We start from the raw sequence: 27,360 nt of genomic DNA, 5'->3' as shown, positions 1-27,360 counted from the left end.
ATTGCGTATAACATTTTTCAAACAAAATGAATCGCGACGAAATTTTCAGTACTAAAAGAGAAGACATTTCACAACAAACTGCTGTCAAAACATTTCAGATCCGACCACTAGGAGCGCTTTAGTCGGATTTCAAAATTACAATATTGTGTTTACATCCGCGAAACATAGGAAAATAATAAAAATAAACTGCCAGGATGATAACCGAGGAAAATTAGAACCGGTTAATTCTATGTTGGGGCGTTGCTTTGTTTTACTGGGTACCGAAATATTAGTACATTGGAACCATAAAATGAGTATTAATTTGTTCTAATCCCAACATCTTGATAATTATATCTATAGTAGAATTGCTTTCGAAGTGAAATGATAGTCTTTCAGTAAAGCATTTCTGTACCAGATTTGCAAAACAGAGTTTTTCCTAACACTTCGAAAGATAAAATTCAGTCGATACAGTTTTGGATTTTTCTTTCGCAGAACCATGTTTCCTCCTAAAATCAGCAAAATGCTCTGAGTTGAAGATAATTTATTCATTCTAAAATTCATGCTACTTTGCTTATCGTCTAGAGTATATTGTGTTCTCGTTGTCCTATCAATCTACACAATGATTTTGCCAGTTGCACTCAATTCGTATTTATTTGTTTTATAGAATAATCAACATTACGAATTTTGTTCATCGCAGGTATTTCACCCTTTGTCATTCAGTTGAACCTCAGCCTCACATAAAACAGCATGCAACCGTTGAATAGCATTAATACAGTTCCTTATTATTTGTATATGAAGGCGTATATAAATAGTACGCAAATTTTCCTTTGCGAAAAATAAATTTATAACAATTGAGTTCTGTACAAAAAAAAAACACATTATAGAAAAAAATACTAGAAGACTTTGAAGCTTATGCGTTCGATTTCCGGCCTCTCTCTCTCTCGCTTGAGTGCAACACTAAAGTTGCAAACTCCATCTAAAAATCGACAGCTTATTAGTTTCAGTCCTAGATCAGACTCTTGATATCGAGCTTCTACACTGCTCTTGATTCTTGCGTTGCACTATTATAGTAAAAATGCTCGCTTCCTGTCTCCTTAAATGCTAATTTTCTATCTAAGGTCCATTTCGAGAAACGGAAACCATTTTCTTCACCGTTGCAGTGGGTGATTAACTATTCGAGCCCGGAACGTTCGTCGTCGTATCCGTTGACGTCGCTGGTGGCGACGCGGGATCGTCCACCTTGCAGTCACAGTTGTTGTTGTTGAGGCAGTTGGCAGCACTACTGCTGCTGTTGTCACCCGCGCTAGTCGTTTCGGTCGTCGCTGAACTGAGCTCGAGCGAACCTAAACCGTCCACCAACGAAGGCTGCACTTCCGACAGTGGTTCTGCACTGGTTTCCGCCATAATCGGCGGGCTAACGTGGTGGTTGCTACTAACTTTGTTATTGTTATTGCTGCGGTCCGAGTCCAAGTCGGGTAGCGATAGCCTCGGTATTCGCTCGGCCAGGGCCGCTTGATGGGCGTCGTGCACCTCCTGGAAGATCTCGATCAGATTGTTTATTCCGATCATGTAGCCGTCCTCGTGGTTGCCGACTTTCCACTTGTTCTCGTGGGTGATGTCCACATTGTCCGGCAGGGCCACCGTTTTGGCAAAGTCGATCAACCATACGCTGGCTTTGTGGCGGTCGTGAACAAACAGCAGCGACGACCCGATCACTTCATGGCGCTTGAAGAATTCCGAATAACTGAGCGTCGCGCGGATGGCTTTCAATCGTTGGATGTATTTGGGCTGAGGAGAAGGAGAATAATCTAATTAATCAAAGTAAATGTTAGAGGAAGATAGAAATCAGCTTACCATAGCATGTGGGAATCCTTCGGTGAATTCCCGGAAAGCCTCTATAATTTGATCCCGAGACTTGGTTGTTTTGAAGTCCTTGGAACTGGTGCCGTCACTCTTTTTAATGCCCTAGGAATAGAACGAGATTATCATCAGTGAATGAGTATTTTTTGCACATATTTATAAATATTTGATAATGATTACTTATTTATAGGTACAATGAAACCATGGACTTGGCAGCTAATCTAAATTATTTCAATCAGTTCAGACACGAAGGTCAAGTGTATTGCTGTTCAATAAGAACTATGATGTCAAGGTGGGAAATATATGATAATTATACAGTTCCTACTAGATATGGCTTCTAGTTAAAGTATAATAAGGTACACTGGGGGAAGTGGAAAAAGGGGGTAAGTGTAAAAATCGACTCGAAAAATTGGAATTGTACATACTCTACAGTTTTTACCACATCATAGCATCATGCAATGTTATACTTTGATGCTCACACTAATACTATGTTGAAATTTGTATAACACATACACTAACACGGTTAACGCTTGAACTGTAATTTTAGATTTCGCGAAAAATTGATATTTGCAATCATAAAATTAATTCTTATTTGCACCAATTGTTCTTTTTTCAAGTGAATTTATATCACAGGTGACCATTACAATACAATTAAACTAATCCCATTCAATTGGTAGTGGTTTGTACCAAGAAAGCAAATAATTCAAAGATTTTACACTTACCCCAGGTATCAAACACTGCGGGGGAAGTGGATAATGTTCTAATTACGCAATTTTTTTCTTCCTTCCAGGGTTTATTTCGATAGCTGTTAATCTTAATATGTTCCTTCTTTGTTATCGTGGTGATTCCAGTGGTGATTGGACTCATATAAATGAGAAAATGCCTGATTAGTCCACCTATCGGTACTGATGTCTTTCACATGTTTTCCATATGAAAAAAATATATAAGAAAGTTAAAAATAGCACTGATAGGTAAATATATTGTATAATTCACATTAATTTTTGTTCCTAACAAGTTTCGCCGTTGAATGCAATTTTTTGCGAACAAATCGGTTAAGGACAAGTACTTAAGAATAGCTGATAATTTTGTACGTGCTTTGCGAACACACATACATACAAATACGCACACACAGACATCATTTCAATTCGTTAAACTAAGGTGATTAGTTTATAACCCTGTAAGTCCCATTTTTCCTTTAAAATGTTCATCTTTGGGGCGAACAAATAGACTTTACGTACACTTAGTGTCCGAGAAGGCAAAACCAGCCCTCCCCTAGCTATTACGAGAATTCCTTGATTCCTATTCCGTTAAGGTAATGAAATTATTCCACAAAAGATACTCAGAGTAATTATCGTATTGATTTTAGTTATATGTAACTACTCATCACTATTGAAGGTCAAAACAACATGGGTTTTCCACTTACCCCATCCCACTAGGGAAAGTGGAAAAACAACTCCTAATTTTAAAATCTATTTCCATAAATTTCAAGCGACCAAAATGGTATGAATTACCGCACAGTTGGTGCAAAATTGACTGTTTTTGATAGCCCATTTTGATTGAACGCATTTAAATCATTTAAACTGGTTTTACACTAATTCAAACATGCACTATCGATTTTTCCTTTTCCACTTCCCCCAGTGTACCTTATATGAACTGATTTGACAGCAGAATGATAATCAAATGTATTTATTTAGAAATATTTTTGGGAATCAGAAGGCACTTCTTCTATTCCAGTTTCAGTTAATAATAAGCAATTAAGGTGATTATACAATCAAGCCATGTGGTGAATTTCAAATTCACCACACGGTTTTCTACTCCTATTATCAAAAGTTCAAATCTAGCGTAATAATTTTCGTACAATGCTGAAATTGAAGTCGATTGTTTAGCATAAGTAAGCAAACGATCTACGAATGTTTCATCGCCATGGGCTTTGTGGTTCTCTCAATTCGTGCTCTTGAAAAATCACAAGAAAAAGCACGTGGTTTCCAAGATGGCCGATTTGTGGCTTTGTTGTATAACCACCTTAAGACTGGATGGAGTAAAAACTAAAATACAATTTCAATCGACTGTCGACTAACGTAATTGATTGGGCGTATTACGTGTTGAAAGGCTAATCCTATTACTGGGTGATTTTTTTTTATTTCGGAACTGTCACTTTTAAGTTCAATTTAATTTATGCACTGAACTGGAATACGTCGTTGAATGGTCCCCAAATGGAGTACTAGGTTTTGAGGACATGGAAAACTACGTGCTCGTTCAAGATCCTGATTCTAAGAATGTGTATAAACTGAGCAAATCGAAGACGATCGAAGCTCTGATGAAATGGAGCGATAAACATTTGAATCTAATTATTCATACGTAAGGAATATTGTTTTTCAATCATTTCAAATGTGAGGCCGAAAAGCTGCAAAAACAGCTATAAGCAGAACCTTCATGGATATTAGAGTGGGGCGCAGTTGTATGGAAAAACGCAAACTTCGTCCGATCAAGTGAGATCAAGGTTTTTCTGAATCGTTTTGGGACCCCAATCAACTGTGAAAAATATGGGCTCGATTGGTTGCAACCTCGCATGCCGCATCGCGTTTTAAATTTACATGGAGATTAGTATGGGAAGACGTACATTTTTACATTTTTGCTATTAGCGGCTTCAATTTATCATCAATCACGTGACTCAATACGTTAGCATATAGTCTAGAAGATGCCGAAAGACTTTGCCGAAGAAGGTACGTAGCTGGAAGATCTACAAAAAATGTTATTACGTTTCGAAAATTGACTACCGGACGACATATGGTTATCGAAGGGCAAAACCCATCTTCCTTCTTGTCGGATTTTTTTCTTTGTGAAATGATTCCGGATAGCTCCCATTAGCTCTAAAGCCCTATAAGATCAATTATTTGAATTAACACTCAGTTAAATTATTGGTCTACGTAGTTCGGCAGTGCTGGCAGAATGAACGTTTTTTTGCATACGGGTTAAACAACCAATCTTCGAAGCGATATAACTTTTTTCGTGGATGTTCCAGCGACGTGCCTTCTTTAGCAAAGTTTTTCAGCATCTTCTGGGTTATACTTTAACGCAATGTGCCTATTGGTTTACGATGAACTGAAACCTCTAGTAGTAGAAATGCAAAAAAATACGTTCAAACACGATGCGGAAAGCGAAGAAGCTACCAATCGGTTCCAAATTCTGCACAGTTGTTCAGGACCCAGAATGGCTTCGAAAAAAAAAAATGATTTGAAAAAATGACCAGGACGCTCCACTCTAATGAATATTCAAGGACGTTTCCGACATTCACTGGAGTAATGGGCCAATTATACATTCAAGCATCATCGGCGCATCGCAGAGAGATTCTGGCTAAAGTTTCTCCATCAGATTATTTGTCAACGTGCTTAGTAGTTGCCAAGCTACCACACGGGAGTGTAATGGAGTACCGCACTGGACCAGTTTCGCCTATTTTCGCCAGCAACTGCCTCCCAGCATTACTTCTGGAGGATTGGAGCATTACTTCAAACCAGGGGTGACATTGCGCATCTCGAATCGAATCACTCGATTCGTAAGTTTTTCGATTCATTTCGAAAAAATTGCGGCATTATGTATTTCATTCGACTTCATTCAGTCGCAGTACAAGATTTCGAATGGTGTTGTACTAGTTCAATCGAGTATGTTCTGTCAAATGGAATGTAAACAGAGAGAATAAGAGATAGCTGTCTCCGTGTTTAGTATGCCGCCTGCAGGAGAGACAACCTTCAGCGCATGGCGAATGTGAGTAGACAGAGAGAATAAGAGTAATTTCATCTGCGTGTAGTATGTTGCCTGTTGGATAGGCATCCTTCATGGTATGAATTGACAGTTATGTCGTTTTCGTTTATTCCGGACGGTGTACACCGGCGGTGCAACATTTGCCATCGCAAATACGAACGGTTTGGGTGCAACTTTTTGACTTCCAACACATGTTTTCGATGGTGTTGGTGATGTCGTCAATCAAATTTATCGAGTATCAAATAGCAAGTAAATATTATTGAGATTTATGAAAGGATTTATGTTATATTTTTGTCTTATTTTTAATGTTTTTTTTATATCTACTTCACATTACACATTTTTTTTTTAATGTAATTTGGCAAATTGAAAACGTAAAAAGTAGTTTCTTATGCGTTTTGTTTATTGTTAGTAACATATTTAAATGTTCAAAAATCTTCAAAAAACTTGAAGGATTTGATGTTCTGTGAATGCTAGAAATTTATAAAATCTATCCATGGAAAAGTTGCTGAATTCCAATCATATTATTAGTTTAATATTTATTTGACAAATACTAAAATATAAGGTTGATTCAAATACCGCCATGTTGTTGAAACCTTGACCTATTCTCAACCCCATTTATCATCCCGGATGACAGTATCCAAATGATCGTCGCCGTAGAATTTGAATTTTATCCAAAAATAATGAGTTTATGGACTTTAATCTCTACGCGGTTAATTAAAAAAAAGCACGTTGCAGGATTTACTTCAAAGTCAGTCTTTGGAAACTTGACATTTGTTCTGCTATATTAATAGCAGAAAAATTCAGATATTGTATGATCCAAGTTTTCAATTTTTAATTTTAATTGAAGTAAATAAAGAAAAAAGATACTGTTCTTGACCGCATATGTGCAAATTAAAATTATCCGTCAATGCGGGCTACGGTCGAAAAGTTAAAGCGTTGCAAGCTACATTCGAGAGTGTCTCAATCCTGTCTAGCAGATAAAGCGGAAGAGGATGAACAGTTGTTGACTGCTGTTGCACAGTCTGCAGTGGTTGAAGAGAATGAGATGAGCATATGTTTGGCAGAAAACATTACAGATTGTTTGGACATCGATCATGATTGAGTTCAATGTGGTATTAACAATTAAAGTTCTTTTGAAGCTTTTTTTTAATGAATTTTAGATAAAATAAAACACTGGTTTTAACGATTTATTTAATGGTTCAATTATTTTACTCCTTAAATAGATACATGGTTATGAGAAAATTTTTCTGATTGTTGTTGAAGTCCGTTATTAGGGTCGAAGGTTCCTCCCGCATAATATCCACATTTACGGAAAATATTCGTAGCAGACCAAACTTTGAATGTATTACCAACATATTACCCACAAATAACGCCAAGCTTTCATTTGAATTCTCAATGTAGTAACGTCGAATTTTACTTTTAACTATGCCGAATAATATCTCTATCGGATTACGCCGTTGAAAATGTTAAAAATGTGGATCCCTAGAGACCGAAGGTATCTGGTTATGTTAGGATCACAATGGATTCGTGCTCCATCCCAGATCTATACCGAGTGGAAACCAGGGTGCTGAAACACTTTTTTACTGTTGATGGCAAAATCCCTACAACATTCAAAAAACTTCATCCTGTTGAACGTCCCGTCCGTGTAATAAGTCTCTTGCAGGCCAGATTCTGTGAGGAAACACAGAACTGACACCCGGGGCTTACGTCTAAACTCCCCACGATATATAACTTTTTCCCCTACAGCGGCGTAACCACGATTGCGAAGCATTCCTCGATTATCAAAAGACACCTCATCAATGAATTCGGCACATAATTCCAAAATATCGGATCACTTCCATGTGAAGTTTTCCGAATGCAAAATACGGCATACTGAAGCAATACTAATTGGCATGTTAAACTTTGATTCGAATCTCGCTTTTGCTTCGTCCAAGAAAAGTATTGGTTCTTGGCAGTATAGACGAACAATCCATGTTCGCATCTCGACAGAAAACTTCCTGTAAACACTTTCTCTTTCCTTTCTGCTGAAGAATCCGTGCATCTCGTAATGCTTGATCCAGTTGCCGATAGTTGCTGGGGTTTTGCGTGTTTGTGATGAACCTCATTATGCAAAAATAAGGCCATTGCACGAGATTAGTACAAATTGATAAATAATAATAATATTTATTATGAAAAGCAGAGTACCAAATCAACTTTGTCATTTATTCACTAAATGATTTCGAAACATAAATGTAAACTGAATGTAAGAATGTAAAGCCCCACGCCCCTTCCTCCCCAGAAACATTTCAGTTTTATGCTGGTTTCATACAAGTTTTTTTGCCTTTCTCGTATACTACATAAGTATACGTAAAGGCTATATGATCACTCTAAAACCAAACTATTTGTTTGCTATTGAAAGTTGGTCAGATTGGACTATGGAATCGTAAGTTATGGCCAAAATTCTATTTTTTATGAGCAAAACACGCCAAAAAACACTCACTCATACTTTTTAGTATTTTTTTTTTGTACGAGAAAGGCGCCAATACCGCTAGGTGGATTAATCAGGGTTTTTAACTTTATTAACTTTATTTTCGTGATTTTTTATAGGACATAAGTTTATCACAAGTCTCGTAAAGTAAATATAAGTTCTACACAGCGTTATACAGTCACCTCTCTACATCTCGATATTGAAGGGACCATCGAGATAAGGACAGATCGAGGAATAAGAGGAAAATTGATATGGGTACTAGATTGAAAAAAGCTAGTTGCTATGAAAAACGTCAACAACACAAAATTTTAACAACATTTCGACATTGTTGTTTCAAAAGGGTGAATGTCGCAAACGTAAACATTGACTTCTTCTGCTGTTTTCAGGAAGATTAAAGATTTCTTGCGGTATTTTCCACTTCCGTTCGATAGAAGGCGCGGAGCGCCACCAGTTCCAAGTGGTTGTTAGCTGGGAGCGGTCCTAGTTGTTGAGGAATTTGCAGGAAAAGGCATTGTTTACGTTTGCGACATTGGCCCTTATGAAACAACCGTGTCGATTTAATCACCCCTATTCTTGTTTACGGACGAACGAAACTTTCGAACGAATGCAGTTCGTTCGAATCATTTTCTCATTTGATTTGGCTGACATAAACGAGAATGCGCATCAACTTTCGTTCGAAAGCGCGTTCGTACGTAAACAAGAATAAGGGTGAATGTTATTTCTTGTTTTGGATGAACAACAAAACATGCCAATGGGATTCTGGACTACACAAAAAAGTTTGTCCAACCGATATCTACAGTCACAATTAACTAATTGTAATATTTTTAGGTTTTTATAGTGAGTTCATATAAAACTCTTCGTATTTATAACCAGAAGTACGAATTACAATCAAACTTCTTTTCTGAAATGCGTCTAGCAGGATTGACATTCCTAAGTGGTTTGCTAGTGATTTTCATATTCTGCAGCTAAAAATTCAAGACGAATATTTGAAATTAGGATTAAATTGTAGCGAAAGAAAGGATTAAACAAATAAATGAAAGATACTTTTTTGACGTTTGTATGTTCAAGGCAGAAATGGTGAGTGCCAATATTTTTCATAAAATCGTAGCCTACACTGATTATAAAACGTAAATATTTTCTACCTCTTGAATGTCACTAGGCACTCACTTGGCCGCCATTATCGAGCGCAAAATACTGGATGTGACCAGATCATATCAAGATAGGGAGGTTATCGAGATGTAGAAAGCAAAAATGTACGTAGATTGAAGGGACCGAGCAAACCATCGATATAGGCAGAGATATCGAGATGTTGAGAGTCGACTGTAAAACTATAGTTTTAGTAGTAGTTATAAACATGTCACTTGGGCTGCGACGAACGCTTGTGATTCTTGTGGTTCCACTTGAACTTTTCAAAAAATTTGTCCTCAACCTTCTTTTGAATAAAATGGTGCATCTGGAAAGAATACCTAAAAAAATTAAATCTCACAACTATTGTATAAGATCTTGGCATATACAATTGTGCGAGGTTTTAATACAATAAATGTGAGCTTTTTTTTTTTACGAATAATGTATATAAAAATACAAAATTGTGAGAAATTTATATAATGTTTATAATTAAATATTCCAAAAGTGTATATGTCTAAATTTTGTACAGTTTCTATAAGGTTCTTATGCAAAAATATTTTAAAATCTGTCATCCGTAGTTTTGGTGAATCGATTTATTTTCAGTAATGCGCCTTTCCTATAATTAACAGCAACAAAACTAAAATCTAGAAAGAAAATTTCAAACCAAACTACCAAAACCTTATTTTTTTATTAAATGCTGGTCCTGCAAATTCCGATTTTCCTTCAACCTAGGCTTTCAACAATGCGCCTTTTCAACAGCAACCAAACGAGCTGACCGACGACCAGACCACTCGATGATTTTCAGGTCAAACGTCACCATTCAGAATAAATTTTCAGCATTGCCAATGTTGTTGCGGACAAGGATGTTACCGATCATTTAGTAATTTGCGTTCGATCATTTAGTAGTTTGTCAATAACTCATTCCAGAAGCTGAATTTCAAAATGTGTTGTATGGTGGACTTCTAGTGCGAAGGTTTTTCTACAACTCTGCCTAATGGTTTGTTGATAGAATTCAACTAATAGCAGAGTTACATCACTAGTTGCAGTAGCTTAAACTAAATGATTGGAATTTTGTTATCATTTAGTCTAAGTTACTGATACTATAGCTATAACTCCGTTACTAGTGGAATTCAAACAACGAACCATTCGTCAGAGTTGTAGAAAAACCTTCGCACTAGAAGTTTACCATACAACACATTTTGAAATTCAGCTTCTGGAATGAGTTATTGACAAACTACTAAATGATCGAACGCAAATTACTAAATGATCGATAACATCCTTGGTTGCGGAACCGCAACCGACAGTTTAGTTAAACAGTTTTTTTCATACCAATATAAACTATGTACTTGATATCCAACTTTAATGGATAGTCTTTTCAATATTGAGTGAGGGATACTTCACTGTAGCTAGTCAAACGACTTTTCGATATAAAAAACGAACAACTGACGTTACTATTTGTTATCAACTAATTGAGTTGCTAAAATTGCTGATGATCACTTAACGGGCAACCGGGGTCAATGAGTTTTTTTGTAATCATATTGCATAAACAATCAATTTATAAATAGTCTTAGCTATTCAAGACAAATTTCAAGAAATTTTCATTTCTCCGGAGGTTCCAGAGGACCATTTTTTGGCCATCCGTGGTGAATGAAAGGTCCTTGTATTGATCTTGTTCTCATATTGCTAATTAATTTATGAAACATCGAAGCTTTCTGGGACAAACTTCAAGAATTCCACTTCCATTTTAAAACTTCAGACGGACCACTTAGAGGCCATCCGAGGTAAACCAGTGGTCCTTGTGTTGATTTTGCTCTGGCATTGCTGCAACATACGGTTTAGAAAAAAGCGGCAGCTTTCAGGGTCGAATTATGACCATCGACTACTTCACAGGATGTTACGGAACCCCCGAAGGACCACCAGGGATCAAGCAAGCCTTACTCAACATTAATAGTTCTGTCATATTGTGTTTACGAGAGATGATGAAAGTTTATCATCTCACTGGACTGAAAAGATTTATGAAATAGTGTTCCAGAACCCGGATCATCCGGATGTCCACCCGGCGGCCAATACACCCCAGGGAGCTAAATTGTCCTCCTTCCTAATGCACTTATCGTTGTGAACAATTGTGTTGAAGATTCCATCATTCAAATCGAAAAAGATCCGATGATAAATCACCACGAATATAGTTCTAAAGTGATACTGAACTTTTTGGGGTGTGTTGCAATATTCAAACCAGGTGTAGCAACTTGTTTGTGCTTCCATACTTTCCATACGTATTGTGTATTGTACCGCTCAAGAAAAAAATCTACTTCTCCACTTATTTATAGACGCAACCTAGGTCGCAACGAAAAATAAGCGCCAGATAGTCGCCTAAGAAAAATATACCTCCAGAAAAACAGCTTCTTTGATATTTTTGAAAACTTGTCCACCATGTGGTGGATTCCAGCGGTGAATGCTTTGATAGCACGTGCCATTTGTACTGCCTATAAATTTAACGCCTTGATCACGAAAGTTGTATTTTTTAGCAAGACACAATATAATCAAAGTGTCGTAGTAATTTCCCATATACCCCGTTGTTATACAGATTATGGTATGTTATTTTACGTAATTGTAAAAAATCTAACAATCGCAAGTTGGTTGTAAAATTATATACAGGCATACCTCGATAGTACGTACACCTCCGTAATTTTAGTGTACGTACTATCGGAACGTACGTACTATCGAAGCAAAAAAATACCGAACAAAGATTTTTTTTTGCCTTTCTATTTATTTGGGAGTGATGCAATGTTTATAAAACCGCTCGGAAGCCAAAATTTCGATACAAGGCTCTATATTCTAAGCAAATTTATATTTGATATAATACACAACGGACTAGCATGACTCAGATTTTTCTTGAAATGGTGCCTACATGTAGCATTTCGCAAATTTATCGTCCTTGTCCGTCCTTAATGCTTCGGAACATCCATAAATTACGTGATATTCGTGACTTTTTAAAGATATATTACACATCATGCATAATTATGCATGTTACTACAAAAAGTAGTTGATCACAACATTTTTACGTGACGTATTTTATGGATTCCACCTATAGATTTTATGTAAATGAAAAGCTTTAGGGTTGTCTTGGACTGTCACTGTCGTTGCGATTCTATTGGCTCCATTGGCGCTTCCTTACCAAAGCGACGAACTGTCAGTTATAGCAACAAACACATCGCGTTGATTTGGGGGAACTTTCATTATAATTCGATATTATATAGGGGGAATGGCGGGTTTGGCAGGTTTTGTTCTATTATTGTCAGGGGGGTTTTCTATAACTAATTATGCTCAAATTTGGCCTACACATTCTTTGCATATCAAAGAATATTGAGGCCAAGTTTCATAATATTTGGTCAACAAACCCCCCTGACAATAATAGAACAAAACCTGCCAAAGCCGTCATTCCCCCTACATTACACTAAGATGAGTAAAAAGATAACAAAAAAAAACTGATTTCTAACTTTCTAAGTTATTTTAATTTTCTCGTCTGTAGAATCGTTTATGCCTTTCTCATACAACAATATGTAACGAAAAGGCTATAAACTCCAAAAACGATTTATTGATAGGAGGCCTGGAGGGCCGACTTTTATATACTTGATCAGTATCAGCTTGATGAGTTGAGGTGGTGTCTGTCGATAAAGTATTTAATTGGATGTTGATCTGCTCACAAACTGCAACTACCGTGGATCTCTGGCCAAAAACTGCGACGTGGGATAATTTTTGACAACATGGCCACTATTCAACATATTCTCGGCCAAATATAAAGATACTTTTTTTTCTGAACATGTGGGTTTGTTCTTCAGGAAACTAAGGAATTACTCCAAGAACACCATCTGAAATTCTACTAGAATTTTTTTCGTATTTTAGTTTGAAATTATTTCAAAACTTCATTTGAAATTAGTTTTGACATTCATAAATATTTTCCTCTGAAAATTCCTTAGGAAATTCATTCAAAATTTTTTTTATTTCCAAATTTCTCCTAGATTTGTTTCAGATATTCTTTTAGGATTTTTTTTTTCCGAGAATATCTCCAGGAAATCCATAGGTAAATCCATCAAGATTTTTCGAAACTCAAACTCAAGCCAAGAAACCCATCGCGTTTTTTTTCTTCAAAAATTACTTTAGTAAATTCTTCAGGAAATCCTTTCGGATACTCCTATTCTTCCTAAAAAAGGAAATATCGGAGAAGTTCTTGAAGGAATTCTCTGCAGAATAATTTGAGAAAATTCGGTGGGAAGTCCGAAACGAATTCCCGGGTAATTCTTGAAGAACTTGTCGGGGGAATTTTAAAAGTGATTTCTGAAGAAGTTCTTGAAGTAATTTCCGGGGATATTATTGGCGGATTTTTTGGGAGAATACATAAAGGAATTTCTGGAATAAAAAGTGGGAGAGTTTCTCGAAGAATTTTTGGGGTTATTGTTTTAAGATATTGCTGCAAATTCCGGAACAAACTCTCGGAAAATTCTGAAGCGCATTTTGGATGATTTTTTATAGAAATTTTAAGCGAAGTACCGTAGAAATTTTGAGAATGGCTGCAGGATCTTCCGGGAGAACCCCTTAAATAATTTCCAGAGAAATTTCAAGGGGAATTTTCGTAGGTAATTCCGAAAGAGTTTTGACCAGTGGTGGAAATCTGTGAACCTTGTTCACAAAACAAGAAGTAGGCCATGCAAAATACTCGTGAACACTTGTTTTGCCTTTTCTTGTCTAGGTACCTACTTGTCTAGGTACGCCATTCGGGTTGATTTGCAAAATGTCATAAACCAACCTCGCAAAATGATTCTCACGGACAGGGACGGGAACGGTTGACATTTCTTTTTATCATTCATTCTGCCACGCAGTCACAGAAAAACAAAACCACGGCAGCCGCAGCAGCCACGACCAAGCAGACGACAGTCAGCACATGATTTTATTATTTTCTTTCCCCATAATTAATGTTTCTGTACGCTCATTTCACGACGTATGACTGTTTTAGGTGGTAAATGATTATTTCATTATTCTTTGGTCGTTTTAGAGACTAGAACTAATGAATTAGTACCAACGGCTAGCATTCTTTCTAGGCTTTGCACCATAGGCAATTAAACTCGATTTTGTTCTGTTCGCGCTGCACACGAACCGAAACAAAAAAAATCTCATGCAAATGCTGACCGCACCGACGGCTCGACTATCACGCAGCAGCAAAAAACAGTTTGCCTCATCGACAAAAAAATGTCACAATGAGGCGTACATTTTTTTTGGAAAACCGTTTCGGTTTGTGCGGGGCGTGAAATTTGACCGGATAAAATGTAAACATTCGCATAATCACAGTGTTTTACTGTACATTTCCCAACACTGCTCACGGAAGTTCGAACAAGAACACATTTGTTCATTGTTTTTGTGTTTATGTTAAGTGAAATTTATCAATTTTATTTGAAGTAACCACAAGTACTCGCGATCGTGATTTTTAGTCGCGAAAAAAAATACTGCCTTGCTTTTTGTCTTTGCTCTGTCCGTACTCGCGAACAAAGCAAGTGCTAGAAAAAAATGCAGGCAGTAGGTTCGCGCGAGTATGGCATTTCTGGTAAATTACACTTTTTCTTACTCGTGAAGCGAGTATTTCCAGCACTGGTTTGACGAAATTTAATTTACGTAGCCAAATTTCCAAGAGAATTCCCGAAGAAAAAAAACGGGAACAATTTTCCGGGATAACTCTTGCATGAATTTCTGGAATAATTCCCGGGGCGTGAGTATCAAGGGCTTCCACGAGAGTTTCTGAAGAAATTTTATGAGAATTTCCGAAAAGACCTCGAAGTAATTAATGGAGAGATCTTGATGGAATTTCTGGAGTAACTCCAGAGAGAATGCCCGGAGGAGTTTACATGGGAATTTCTGAATGATTTTCTGGTGGAAGTTCTGGGAAAGGGGATGTGGAAATTTCTAAAAGAATTCATAGGTGAATTGCTGAAAATAATGGAACATATATATATTTGGGTATATTTGGAAGGATTAACGGAGAAATATTTGGCTATAATTTAAGATGGATGTTCGGAGGAATTTCGTAAAAATTAGCGGAGAAATTCCTATAGGAACTTCCGGAGGAATTTCTGAGGGAATTTCCAGAGCAACTCCTGGAGGAACTTTCAGAGAAATATCTGGAAAAACATCCGAAACTTTCGGAGGACTTCTTGGAGGATCATCCAGATAAATTCCAGAAAACTTGTAATACACGAAATTGATTCACGCCGACTCACGCCGCCGCTAATCACCACCACGCCACTGACACTGGGTGAAAATGATCTACCACGCCTCACCGTCGATAAAATTTCAATCGGCGCACAGGTTTAGATAGAATATCAAGTTAAATCATGTATGGAATTTTCGACCAAACTACCAAGGTATCCAAGAAGAACCCTTGAGAGAAACTACTGTTCCAGGATAAACTTCTTCGGAAATCCCAGTAAGTCATCTCAGAGGAAATTTTCAACCAAAAATTTTCCTCATTTTAGTAACGCTGCTAATTTGTTTCTCAAGAAAAAAAATTGTGAAACTAAACTTAATGTAAACTTAATAAAACAGTAAAATATCTTGCCCAAAATTCAATTTCATGAATCACCATTCCCATGATGGAATTAATTTACTCCTAGGGGAAATATTTTTTTTTTTGGTCATAATGGAGTAGCAACTACGGGCAGTCAATCAAGCTCAAGCTCAAGCTCAAGTCAGATACATTAAATCTATTCTACAAGCATTCCATGTAGTTGGAACAGTGACCCTTTCTCACCCCTATTTGGCCCATTGTTCCAGCTCAATCCGTTGTTGCATTGAATTTGACAAACATAATAAATTTTACTGTCGAGCGTACATCACATTTGGAGAGTAATTACATAATTTTCTGTTTGTATCTCAACCCACACTCAACCCAACGCTGATTTTTGTCAAATACATACTTCCGAAAGCTTTACATCTAATGTTTTATAATATACATTAGGCGTTGAATGTTTATGAAAATGGAAAGTTTTTAAAGCATAATATTTTTGAGAATTGAAAGAATGCTAATTTGATAATGCTAATGATTTTACAAGAACAATTTATCTGAGTATGAAATTTCCTTAATCAACGATATTTCGTTTGTACTGAAAAAAATCTAAAGCTAGCAAGAGATTTGCTCACCTCTATCCGGAAGCCTAGTGTGGAAGTGCTGGAGATCGTTTCGCGCCACACCATGTAGCGTGGCTTAGTGACACCCTTGGCGCGGTGTTCCTCCTCAGTCGGAGCGTTCGCATCGATTTGGATCATTTTTTCGTACATGTCCTGAAACGAGACAACCACCAACCATGAAACGATCATTGACGGTAGATAACAGACACTTTCATATTGCCTGGCAGGATGTTGTACAGAATTGTTGCGAATCTCACAACAAAAAGAAGTAAAATGCTTTGAAAATAGAAATATTCTTTATACCAGCACGAACAACAGCTCAATAAATGGATTTTGTCATTCTAACAGCCAGGCAATAGTAAAGTGACTATAGGAGAACTCTATTGTATGAAGAAATTTAAAATTCTACATTAAGAGATAAGCGAAATCTTTTTATTGAGGATAAAGCTAGTCAGGTTTACAAAGTCAAATTGTCTTTGAAAAATAGAGCATTTTTTGTTATTGCTCAATTGGTCGGGGTTCAGCCAAATTGCACCAAGCGCCAATGAAAAATTACTCATTTTCTTGCATAAATCTTTGAGTAGCAGATCCAATTGATCACAAATCGTATCGGATTTCCCTTTACCCTATAACTGAGGATATTCAAAAACACATGTACGAAAGAATTGATATAAATTAATTCCCGTTTCCATTCTACGAACAAAATATCACAAGTCAGTCAAAAAGTCGTTTGGTGCGGTTTCGCTGAACTCCGACCAATTATTCTTCAAAGCTACAACAATTACATCTGAAAAAAAAATCTAGATTCGTACATTGATTAGAACAAGATAGCCACTTTCGTTTATCTCTAAATACTGAATCCTTAAAGACAATCAATCGAATAGTTCGATTGGTGCCCGGAAGAATGACCAACCTTTCGCAATTTCGGTTTCTCTTTGGCTTTCGACAGCTCCTCCTCGAGATAGGTCCGTACGCCAATTTTGCAGTCCATCACGCACGGCTCGTAGAAGTCTGTGAGCAGATCTTGCAGCTGGATGTAGGTGGCTAATTGGGAAAGTTACGAGTTAAGGAATATTTCGCACGATCGATTCTATTTGGGACCACAGTTTTACACAACGCACACCTATATAGCGAATGGGGCAAAACAATGAGTGTATGAAGTTGATAATGATGCAATTCATTGAAGTTCAGCTGTTCGACTGCACATGCTACTAATTGCTCGGAATCGCACCCATTACGTGAGGGATAATTTCCATATTAATTGGGTTAACGAGATAATTCCAATCTTACAGGGTGAAGCTCATTATACCTGAATCGACGGACTGTCATTTAAATTTCTTATGTATAGATGTCCAAGAAGGGTAAAGGTCGCTAGTTCAATTTTATCAACAATCAAAAAACGTTTCTTACGTCGAAGCAGGCATTGACTCTATCATTCTCACGTGTGTTCAGGCCGAATTAGCCGCATTTAGTAACCCAGCGGCAGGTAAAGTAATCATCGAGGAGCACGCTGTTTGTTTTGATTAGCCAAAGCAACTAAATTAAAACAAATCTCGTTGCTCGATATCTGTAGCTGTGTAACTTAGGCTTGCGAATAATGTCGGGCGGAATGCACTGGAGGAGTGTTGTTGTTATTTGCTTCGCAAAAACAATTACAAAATAGCAGTTCTCTAGTGAGTTCTAGAGCCCTAGATTCAGGCACCCAGAGGAATGGCGACGCAGTAAAGTTGCCCCTATACAGTAGCAGAGCGGATGCGATACAATCACCGAGCAGCAACATTTTTCACGTCATAAATAATTAATTGAATCATCATCATTAGCAACAACGATCGCTTGGGTTAATCACCAGGGGGTTTCACATGCATGTTTCGAACCCCATAATAGTGTTGTATAAATGATACAAAGTGGAATGAACGGAAGTTTAGAAAAGGATACATTCACCATCATCGCTGTTCACGTGGCCCTTGTACTCGGGAACATACGGTCGGAGCACGTCTTTCATGAGGATCTGCAATGGAAGAACGAATAACAATTTGTAAGTAGGATTGTTTGTTTTAGTGATACAAAATTTGACCCAGTAAGACAGCACAACGACACGAATTCCCAACTGGGGTTCAATTTTCGACATGAAATACCATTTTCTCCCAACCATTTAATTACAGATTACAGATTCGTCACTAAATATTTAGAACACTGGAATCTTTGAAGTTTCAATTGGCCTTTCCCGTCAAAAAAGGTACATATATCGTTTTATTGTCTCAGTCGATTCTGTGTCTTTCTTAAGTTCAACTTATTTACCATATTTTTTGAAGCCTTTAACTAAAGTCGAAAACATAAATCATTAAAAAAAATCCAAAATTCTCTCAAAAACAAACATATGAGATTTTCAAAAATGCAATGACTCATTAGGTGGTATAAAGTGTAAGTTTTGAGTAAATAACCATCAGCGTGTGGTTATACATCCATCCCTTAGCGTGTCAATCAGTGAGCAGCAAGCCATGACTCACCCTCTTTTGACTTTTCGTGGCTGCACACGTACCCACAGAGAGCTGGCAGTCATCGCATTTCGCTCAGGCCATTTTATAGGCTACACAGTTTGCCGATCCTGCCAGGTTATTTTTTGTAACCTGACGCTGATTTATTAATTTCAAAAGGTGAGTTAAATTCAAGTGGTTAATGTGCTCAATATGTTATAATATTTAATCGTAAGGTTAGATGGTTTGTATTGCCACAAAGCGTGTCTAGAAGACCGCTGAGTAAATGTGGTTTGGAAAATCACATAGCGCACCTGGAAGACCGTTAGAAAATGGATCATGGTTTGAAAAATCACAAAGCACGTTGGGACGATAGCTGGAAAAGGGTTTGTGGTTGGGAAAATTACAAAGCGCGTCTAGAAGACCGTTGGAAAATGGATTGTGGTTTGGAAAATCACAAAGCGCGTCTGGAAGACCGCTGGAAAATGAATCTCAAAGCGCGTCTGGAATACCGTTGGAAGGATTGTGGTCGGGACGAACACTGGAAGAAGAATTGTGAATTAGAAAATCACAAAGCGCGTCTGGAAAACCGCTGGAAAATGGATTGTGGTTAGGAAAATCACAAAGCGTGTCTGGAAGACTGCTGGAAAATGGATTGTGGTTCGGAAAATTTCAAAGCGCGCCTGGAAGACCGTTGTAAAATGGATTGTGGTTTAGATAATCACAAACCCAACAAACAGCTAGTTTTTAGCTGAAGAAGCCCATTTTCAATGTAGTAAGACTTTATTCAGCTTCCAATATTTACAATTAATTGCATATTATTCGGCAACTCGGCCGTACGAAAACCTTTTTTCAAATAAATATCCTGGCTGTGCATATGCACAGCACATGTTTCGAAATGGACAAATTAATATGAAATTCGCGAAAAAGAATCCGCGTGTCTTGGAGGGACTCGAACCTTCAACCTCCTTTTTCGCAAATTTCATATCAATTTGTCCACTTCGAAACATGTGCTGTGCATATACACAGCTAAGATATTTTCCAACGTTCGTTAAGAAGCGTGTCTGGAAGACTGCTGGAAAATGGATCTCAAAGCGCGTCTGGAATACCGATAGAAGAAGGATTGTGGTCGGGACGAACGCTGGAAGAAGGATTGTGAATTGCAAAATCACAAAGCGCGTCTGGAAGACCGTTGGAAAATGGATTGTGGTTTGGAATATCACAAAGCGCGTTTGGAAGACCGCTGAAAGCTATTATTGTGGCTAATAGAAATAGTTATCATAAGTCTTACATTTAAGTATAATATCGAGGGGAAGGGTCATTTGGCCGAAACCCATCTGGAATGAATGAAATGAATTGTGGTTTGAAAAACCATAAAGCGCGTTGGGACGACCGCTGGAATAAGGATTGTGGTTTGGAAAATCACAAAGTGCGTCTGGAAGGTTTGTGGTTTTAAATACCATACAAGCGCGCCTGAGAGACTGTAGAGATTTATACACTTGGCGGCTTTAGTGTACATGAGAGCTATTTAAGCTAGTTCTAACGAAATATGAGAGATATGAAAAACTATCGTATGCTACAAAGTTGACAGGAGGGCAAAAAATATTATTTTGATGTTAATTTTGGAATTTACTGACTTAGTAGTCGTAGCGGAATTACCCGTTGGATCAGAGATCCGAAATCCACGAATTTGAAAAAAACGTTGCCAGCTTTTACAAAGCTATTATTGTGGCTAAGTATAATATCGAGGAGAAGGGTCATTTGGCCGAAACCCATTCGGCCGAAAACCATCTGGCCGAAAGGGTCGTTTAGCCGAATGGGTCATTTGGCCGAAAGGGTCGTTTGGCCGAAAGGGTCATTGGGCCGAAAGGGTGATTTGGCCGAAACGGTCATTTGACCGAAAAAGTCAATTGGCCGAAAGGGTCATTTGACCGAAATGGTCGTTTGGCCGAAAGGGTCGTTTGGCGGAATGGGTCATTTAGCCAAAATGGTAATTTAGCCGAAAGGGTCATTTAGCCGAAAGGATCATTTAGCCGAAAGGGTCATTTGGCCGAAAGGGTCATTCGACCGAAAGGGTCATTTGACCGAACGGGTCATTAGGCCAAAAGGGTCATTTGGTCGAAAGGGTCATTTGGTCGGAAGGATCATTTGGCTTAAAGGGTTATTTGGCCGAATAGGTCATTTAGCCGAATAGTTCATTCGAAAAGTGAGTAATTGGGAATTATAAGAAAGACATCTCACTTCTCACTCTTTATTTTCTCTTCTCTTCTCTTGTTACAGAGTGAGAAGCGCGAAATGAGTAGTGAAACGTCAAACTACCCACTTCGGACTACTCACTTTTCACAGTGAAAAGTGAGAAATGAGGAGTGAGAAGTGAGACGTCTCACTTCTCACTCTTCATTTTTCATTCACTTTTTACAGTGAGAAGAGAAAAATGAAGAGTTAGAAGTGAGACGTCTCACTTCTCTTTTCTCATTTGTCACTTCTCACTGTGAAAAGTGAGTAGTGCGAAGTGGGGAGTGAGACATCTCCCTACTCACTTTTAAGAGCGAGAAGTGAGAAATGAGAAGTGAGAAGTGAGACGTCTCACTTCTTTTTACAGTAAGTAAAGAAAAATGAAGAGTGAGAAGTGAGACGTCTCTCATCTCATTCCCAATATCTCACTTTTCAAATGAGCTATTCGGCCAAATGACCCTTTCGGCCAAATGTCCTATTCAGCCAAATGACCCTTTCGGCCAAATGACCCTTTCAGCCAAATGTCCTATTCAGCCAAATGACCCTTTCGGCCAAATGACCCATTCAGCCAAATGACTTTCGGCCTAATGGTCTGTTCGGCCAAATGACCCTCTTGGCCAAATGACACTTTCGGCCAAATGACCCATTCGGCCAAATAACTTTCGGCCTAATGACCCTTTCGACCAAACGACCTTTTTGACCAAACGGCCCTTTCGGCCAAATGACTTTCGGCCTAATGGTCTGTTCGTCCAAATGGTATATTCGGCCAAACAACTTTCGGCAAGTGGCATTCGGCAAAATGGCTTTCGGCCGAATGGGTTTCGGTCAAATGACCCGTCCCCCGATATGTTGAAGGTCAGCTTGATGGTGTCACTATGCACGAGGCTGAGAGTTGGATTAAATGGATGAAATAAGATATTTAGATTATTGCTGCAATTTATAATATCATAACACTAGGTAGCAATTTAATTTGACATATAGTTGTTCTGTGGTTAATTACCACGATATTAAGACAAGTTTATTTTTGAGTTCAGTTTTCAAAGGAATTAATCGATTCATATAACGTTGGACGGATTGAAATCAAGTGTAAAGCCCCAAACGCAATACAACGGAACGGCGACGGAAACGGCAAATTTGACAGAAAATATATGGGCTAACTGTCAAATTTTCCGTTTCCGTCGCCGTTCCGTTGTATTGCGTTTGGGGCTTAAGGGTTGCGGATGAAATATCGACGTCATTTGTTACCTTAGATGGATTAAAGCAGGGTGATGCACTCTCGAATCTACTGTTCAATATAGCGCTCGAGGAAGCGATTAGGAGAGCTGGTGTGCAAAGAAGCGGTACCATTATCACAAAATCGCATATGCTCCTGGGATTTGCGGACGATATCGATATTATCAGGATTGATCGCCGTGCCGTGGAAGAGGCTTTTGTGCCTTTTAAGAGGGAGACAGCGAGGATTGAACTCACGATCAATTCCAGCAAAACGAAGTATATGGTCGCTGGCAATCAACGTTCATTAGTGGTGGTGGTAGCGAAATGGTGCTTGATGGTGAAAATTTTGAAGTGGTAGAAGAATTTGTGTATCTTGGAACATTAGTGACGTGCGATAATGATGTTACCCGCGAGGTGAAAAGGCGTATTGCAGCTGCAAATAGGGCTTATTACGGACTTCGTAACCAGCTTAAGTCCCGTAGTCTGCAAACGAAAACAAAACTCGCGCTGTATACTACTCTGATTCTTCCGGTGGCTTTATACGGCCATGAGACATGGACGTTAAAGGAGGCTGATCAGAGAGCTCTCGGAGTGTTTGAGCGTAAGGTGCTGCGAACAATACTCGGCGGTAAACAGGAGAACGGTATCTGGCGGCGCCGCATGAATCACGAATTGTACCAGGTGTATAAAGGGCTGGATATTATTAAGCTTATTCAACACGGCAGACTACGGTGGGCTGGTCACGTTGTTCGTATGCCGGAAGAACGTCAAGCGAAGATAATATTTAGTAGAGAACCCGGAAGAGGCCACAGGCTTCGTGGAAGGCCGCGTACACGATGGCTTTTTGCAGTTGAAGAGGACCTGAGGGCGCTCAATGTTCAGGGCGACTGGAAGCGATTGGCCCAGGATCGAGTCCAGTGGAGAAATAATAAATAATAATCACCGTGTGATTATACATTATTGTATCAGCGTGTCAATCGTTGAGCAGCAAGCCATGAGTCACCCTCTCCTGGTCAGATTTTCGTGGCGTGCACACGCACCCACAGAGAGCTGGTGTCATCGCATTTCCCTCTGACCATTGGAGACCACACATAAAGGATAACATTTCTGCCTCATATCATAGAATACTTTGGGTTCAACCGGAGGCATGTCTGTTTCTTCCATTCTATCTTTCTTCATAGACACTTATCACGTTCTATCGTACGAAGATGCATCAATCTTTTCCAAGTTCGTCGCTAGAAAAAAAATGCTCGAGGCCGTTGAGGTCCTTCTTGCTTCGTACATGAAATATTAGGCCTAAAAACCGCAAGAGGCTTTTAGTGACTAGAAGTGAAAACTTGAAAAGGTTTTTGGAAATAAATTTAAATTAGAAAAACCATGGAAAATGCATTTTTTAGAATTTTTACCTCTATTAAGACAAATAATAATAGAATTTTTCGACTCGTTACGGCTGATCATATTTTCACACCTACCTTGAAGCATTTCTCCTCCTTGGGGCACAGTTTCTTCAGAACCGTGCCCTGGTCCGGGCCTGCCTTGAAGTTGCCCTGGTGACCGGCTAGCTGGACCCACGGATACCGGAGCTTTTTGTACGTCTGGAAGAACGGCGTCCACTGTACGATGTTGCGTAACTTTCGCCATCCCGAGGGCTGCAAGAAATTTGAAACCGATATGAGAGCTAATTAGTGAAGTTACCCAACGATCAATTTGAAAAGCTGTTCAAAAGTTGTTTACCAGGGAAGGATCAAAATAGCTTAAAATCGCAAGGAAATAGTTATATGAAGGCACGGCTCGATTTCCCATTCACAGTGCAGTATGACGTTCGCGTGCACTGAAATCTGTCAATGTACCGAACCCAGATCTGACGGATGTGTGGTGGTCGACCCAACATTTGTAATGTAATCCACGCGATCCGCTACGTCATTCTTGGCGTTAGACCGGTATTGTAAGTCGACACCGGCATGTAGAAATGCTGGCGAACACGTTTGCTAATGAAGTTTTTGCTGTTCGCACAAGACTTCTGTCACATTTGTTTATTGCACTAGCGTGCCTCCGTCGCCGGCGGTAGGCGTGCTTTGAGCACTTATTGAAGTAAGTGCATCTAGACGGACAATAAATATGCGACACTATTTATTTATGGCTTTGCTGCTAACCGCTGCTTGCCCGGGAACAAATCGGCTTGTGTTGCATAATTCGCCGCCACAACCGGCGCGTAAGTAACAGCTAATGACATACATGCAGGGTTGCTGGTGGTGGTCGATCGACCCGACACTGACGTCAAATTAATTTGATATACGATCTAACCAACCGACGACGACGACAACGACGACGACCCCTTGCGGCAGTTAGTCGGTCGTTGCGCGGGTGATGAATTTCAATTAGTCGCGTGCGGCTGTCAATCAAACAGCGTGACCTATCGGAGGGGGGATATCGGAGGGACGGAGGGCAGGGCGAATTAAATGAAGCAGGCGACGACAAATAGATCGTTTTGTCACGTTTGTTAAACGATGTATTAACGGCCGTGTCGTTACGCAAATTGATAGGGCGAACGGATTGCGGAGTGCCAAAGCAATTTCAGTGGGTGTTGAAGAAAGCTATGGTTTTGTTTTAAAATAAATTGAGCATGAAACTGCATTGCTATAGGTGGGATCAATGTTTGAAAAAAGTTAACAAGGATGAATGAATGGAATATTGGTCTGAGAAAGTACACAAAGGTAGCCTTTAAGGTCACTCCTGACGGAGTCCAAGTTCCAAAGTACTCGCGTTTTCAGGAACACATCACTCGAATCAGAGGCGGCGCACAACTGTCATTTTTGTTGATTCAGCTTTGCTGCGTCACAGCATGCGTGAAATAATAAAAATGACAGTTGTGCGTTGCTTCCGTATCGAGTGGTGTGCCCCCGAAAACGCGAGTACTTTTATTCTTGGATTCCGTCAGGAGTGACCTTAATTTCGATTAGTAACTGAAACGCACTCAAATGCATAATTCAACAAGATGTCATTCTTAAGCACTTTTGATGACTTCGCTCTAAATCTTATTCAATGATCTGTGTCTCTAAGTGTTCCCTAACTTAAGCACTAACAAATCCTGTCCTCCGACCAGTTTCTTCATACCAATTTGAAAGTTTCATCTCACCATAACATTTCCATAACTCGGAACCATCGACTAGAGCCATATAGGAAAGGAGAGAGTTAAATCGAGTATGATAAGAAACAGATATCAATTTATTTTACTTGGTATAAAGTTCTTGAAACATGGCTTATACTCTGAAATGGTCATTGAATTTTAGAGGAGTATGTAGACGTCTGATAACATATTATCTTATCATATAGCAGCCATTCTCTACAACGTGCATTAGTTCTTAATGTTTTAGAAATTAATCTGCATTTTGATCAATAGTGATGATGATACACTTTCCTGGCATCACTGCACTCAAATTCAGCTGAGACATCAACGTGAGGTTATCCATTTCAAATCACGCGATCATCGTCATATTTGTCATTTGCGTGAGCTAAGTCGTTTGAACTAAAAACACAGAACAAATATTTTCGAAGTGCGAAAGTGGAAAATTCCATCATGTTTGTCACATTTAACCACAATGAAAATAATCTACTCGTACGTTGTGATGAAGTTACAGATATACCGATCTCTGATGGCAAATCACGTGCATTTTAATTTACTTTTCCTCTTTTCATAGTAGGTGTTTTTGCATTTGGAATCGGCAGTTCGTTTACCACATTACGCTCTAACAAATCATATTTCTCTCCTATTGCAGAGCTAGTTTAGTAGCCAGTAGCACTGGCATCCGGGCTCCAGTAGCAAGCAAAGGTGTAGGATTGCCAATCAGGAGATGGCGAGTTTGATTTCCGGTCAGATCTAGGATGTTTTCGGGTTGGAAACATTCTTGGCTCCCTGGGCATAGTGTATCCATTGTGCTTGCCATTCAAGGTACATACTCATGTAAGGCGGACATAGAAAAGCAGTCAATTGATAACTGAGGAAATGCTAATAGAATATAAAGTTGAAAAGCATGCCAAATTCCAGTTGGAATGTAGTCTACATTATGTAGATCCTTTGAAGAAGAAGAAGAAGAAGAAGAAGAAGAAGAAGAAGAAGAAGAAGAAGAAGAAGAAGAAGAAGAAGCAATGAGATCCGATAACACATCGCTCGGATTCAGCGGATTTAGAAGACTCGGAAGGCGATTCAGCACACACCGGCCAAGAGGCCCAGCTGTTAAGTAATCATTGGTTGAAAAACTTGGAACTCGGGCAGCGGATATTTTAAAAGTTGAGAGCGGGCAAGAATCAGAGCAGCCAAATACGAGTCCCGTCAATGGAATTCGGCTCTAGATATGCAAATCAAGGATGAGCATTTCGAAATCCAAAACTAAAAGCACTACCATGGAAGATCGAAATCCGTTCAGCACCGACATTCGTACACTTGTGTGATATCAATAAATTAAAGGGGGCTTAGAGGAATTTTTATAAATCATTTATCTCATCCTGATCTTATACTTGACAGTAAACTTTCTAGACATTGAAATGGGAAGTAGGCTCAGAAATTAAAATAAAACAATAAAAAACAAATCACCACCCAGCAAACGCGAAGTTTCAGGTGCCATTAGTTTGCGTGTTGGACATAATTGTACCGAAAGTGATTGTGCTTAATTTGCAAATTACAATTAATAGAGTCAGATAAACTGAATAAAAACTAAAAGAATCGCTTCACAAAGTTCGTACTGAACTATTTGAAGTGCTGGTCAATCGATCTGCTTTAATTAAAATATTAAGTTAAAAAATAGCTGTACGGATTATGATCCTTTGATTCGAAATCTGTCCACCACGGACGGGTTTCGATTCAGGTGGTGTTGATTCTGTTCAATATTTTGTCATATTTTTGGTTGTTTTCAATGCAAAACAGTGGATCATCTAAAAATAGAGATCCTCGTGCATCTGCATCAATGACGAGCGTTCGATTTGCATTTGATTGGTATTTTCTAAAAAACTTTTTCAAATATCAAGGTGCTTAAGTGTAAGGATGCATACTGTCATTTATAATATTCTACGCATCCT

At 38.7% G+C, this 27,360-nt stretch overlaps 1 protein-coding gene across 6 annotated transcripts in view; it reads right to left on the bottom strand.

Annotated features, from left to right (window-relative positions):
* Nucleotides 1–503: 503 nt before the first annotated feature.
* The window catches only part of LOC134223167 (inositol-trisphosphate 3-kinase A), a 456,141-nt gene continuing 429,284 nt past the window's right edge, over nucleotides 504–27,360 (bottom strand). For all 6 annotated transcript variants that reach the window (XM_062702305.1, XM_062702307.1, XM_062702311.1 and 3 more), the window contains 6 exons: nucleotides 23,760–23,936; nucleotides 18,299–18,371; nucleotides 17,277–17,407; nucleotides 16,376–16,516; nucleotides 1,834–1,944; nucleotides 504–1,767 (listed from right to left, as the gene is read on the bottom strand). In XM_062702305.1, coding sequence (XP_062558289.1) covers nucleotides 1,147–1,767; nucleotides 1,834–1,944; nucleotides 16,376–16,516; nucleotides 17,277–17,407; nucleotides 18,299–18,371; nucleotides 23,760–23,936 — 1,254 coding nt within the window. In that variant the 3' untranslated portion in view covers nucleotides 504–1,146. The remainder of the gene's footprint in view (nucleotides 1,768–1,833; nucleotides 1,945–16,375; nucleotides 16,517–17,276; nucleotides 17,408–18,298; nucleotides 18,372–23,759; nucleotides 23,937–27,360) is intronic.

This window comes from Armigeres subalbatus, chromosome 3, assembly GCF_024139115.2.
Source record: "Armigeres subalbatus isolate Guangzhou_Male chromosome 3, GZ_Asu_2, whole genome shotgun sequence".
NCBI classification, from domain to species: domain Eukaryota; kingdom Metazoa; phylum Arthropoda; class Insecta; order Diptera; family Culicidae; genus Armigeres; species Armigeres subalbatus.
This window is presented reverse-complemented; position numbering and strand designations above follow the sequence as displayed.